The sequence below is a fragment of the Linderina pennispora genome (genome assembly GCF_002104995.1).
Source record: "Linderina pennispora strain ATCC 12442 chromosome Unknown DL89scaffold_141, whole genome shotgun sequence".
Taxonomy (NCBI): Eukaryota; Fungi; Kickxellomycota; class Kickxellomycetes; order Kickxellales; family Kickxellaceae; genus Linderina; species Linderina pennispora.
This window is the reverse complement of record NW_024468389.1, coordinates 10,863-13,240: the sequence shown is the minus strand read 5'-3', so window position 1 is coordinate 13,240 and position 2,378 is coordinate 10,863. Positions and strand designations below refer to the sequence as shown.

Sequence of the window (2,378 nt, the reverse complement as noted above, 5' to 3'; positions counted from 1 at the left end):
TCCAGAACCTGCACCAGGTGGCCAAGGAGAAGATCAACCGGTTTGTGCGCGGCCACTTTTACGGGCACTACAACTTTGATCTGGAGAACACGCTGTACTTCTTCACTGCGGGACGGTACGAGTACCGCAACAAGGGTATTGACATGTACATTGAGTCCCTGGCGCGCCTTAACGCCCGGCTGAAGGCGTGCAACTCGCCGGTGACTGTGGTGGCGTTTATCATCACGCCGGCCAAGGTCAACTCGTTCACGGTCGAGACGCTGAAGGGCCAGGCGCTGATCAAGCAGCTGGAGGACACTGTCAACGAGGTGTCGGCACGGATTGGGCGTCGGATCTTTGAGATGGCAGCCCGCGGCAAGGAGCCGCAGGCGGACGATCTGCTGACGGAGCAGGACCGCATCCTGCTGAAGCGGCGCGTGTTCTCGCTGAAGCGCGATGCGCTGCCGCCAATCGTCACGCACAATGTGGTCGACGACTCGGAGGACCCGGTGCTGACCCAGCTGCGGGCCGTGCAGCTGTTCAACAACGACGACGACCGCGTCAAGGTTGTGTTCCACCCCGAGTTCCTGAACGCCAACAACCCTGTGATCGGGCTGGATTACGAGGACTTTATCCGCGGCACGCACCTGGGTGTGTTCCCGTCGTACTACGAGCCGTGGGGCTACACGCCGGCCGAGTGCACAGTGATGGGGGTGCCCTCGATCACGACGAACCTGTCGGGCTTCGGGTGCTTCATGGAGGACAACATTGTCAACCCGCAGGACTATGGAATTTACATTGTGGACCGCCGCATGAAGTCTGCCGACGAGTCGCAGGACCAGCTGGCGAGCCACATGTTTGACTTCTGCCAAAAGTCGCGGCGGCAGCGCATCAACCAGCGCAACCGCACGGAGCGGCTGTCGGACATCCTGGACTGGAAGCGCATGGGCATCGAGTACATGAAGGCACGGCAGTGCGCGCTGCGGCGGTGCTATCCGGAGTCGTTTGACGACTCGAGCTACGCGTCGCCATACGACCGGGATGCGCAGGGCAGCAAGATCTCGCGGCCCCAGTCGATCCCGGGCACGCCTATCGATGGCGCCGATCTGGCCACGTACGATCTGGCAGCTCTCAGCATCACAGCTGAGCTGCCAGGCATCAAGGACCATGATGAGGACAGCGATCTGAGACCGCCCATCCACCTGAAGATGAAGACACCGCTGATGACGCCCACGATCCAGACGCCCTAGGGTCTTTCCTCTCGCTAATTTTTCATTTCTCTCCTACTATTAAAACCATGACTCGAAAGCTGATATGTGCCTTTGTGGTGGGAGCACCAGAGCATATTGATTACACTGATGTCTATACGATGAAGCAGACCTCTTATGTGCTGACATGATCATTTGGACATTGGCGTGCTTCCACTGAATGTCTGTTCTGACAAGTGTGCGCTGTCAGAACCGTAGCGCAGCAGTAGCAGGTGCGGAAGATTGAGTCATCGCTTGGTGTGGCTGTGACTGTGGCCGACTAGCTGCTCCCCGCAAAAGATAGCCATACTGAATGTCAAGGACCATCACCTTGGATGCATAGCATCGCAAATTCACCAGCAACCGAATAGACTTCGCTATTCCTTGACCTTGGGCTCGGGTAAACGCAGAATATGGCGCCAATATCATCATCGTCTTCTTCCTTGGCAGTAGCGCACCTGCCCGTAGTGTTACCAGGCAAGCGCCGTAGTGCAATCCGACGAGACTGGGGCAAAGCGAATGCCATGGTATGTCGTGGGTAGCCATCAGATACCAAATCAGGCATGTCAACTGGCATGCCGTGCGATCCTAATGGGCCATATGAGCGCACATTGCTGGGTACTGCATCATATCTAGCTGGTTGGTTCTTATAGCTCTGTTTCGGGGATGGCCATGGGTCCACCATCGATGCAGGTGTCTGGGCGCCCGGTGGAGGCATGCTGTCATTTTGATGTGCAAAACTCGCCTTGCGTCGTTTATTTTCTGACACACATTGCTTTTCTGCTGTACCCTTCATTACTTCAGTATGCAGAGTATATGGCGGGGTATCTTCAGAGCACTCATAGGTAGGCGAGTATTGCTCCATTGTCCATATATCGGCTATGGCGTGTGGCGGCAGTGGGGGTCGCATGAACCCTGTTTGTTCGATTGCCCTACTGCCAATGTGTGTAGGTGCCGGTTGGTGGCGGTGGGTATATGAAAACATGCGAAGGTGTGCTCCTAGAGTTTGGCTGTTTAAAGTAAACAAATTCAAGTAAACATGAACAGAGACAAGGTGCGATTTTGTGTGGTAGCCAGTGTTGACAGTACCTGTGTGCCAGGTACCATGGCGCAGTTTGCAGTGTTTTGTAGAAGACTGATATAATCCCAAGA

The 2,378-nt window shown here is 55.6% G+C and overlaps 1 protein-coding gene across 1 annotated transcript; it reads right to left on the bottom strand.

The window, feature by feature from the left end:
- Window positions 1-1,427: 1,427 nt before the first annotated feature.
- DL89DRAFT_288747 (uncharacterized protein) lies at window positions 1,428-2,122 on the bottom strand. The gene has a single exon (XM_040889928.1). It carries the CDS (start codon window positions 2,089-2,091, stop codon window positions 1,543-1,545), a length of 549 nt encoding a protein of 182 aa, XP_040739108.1. The 5' UTR covers window positions 2,092-2,122; the 3' UTR covers window positions 1,428-1,542.
- Between the last annotated feature and the right edge of the window lie 256 nt (window positions 2,123-2,378).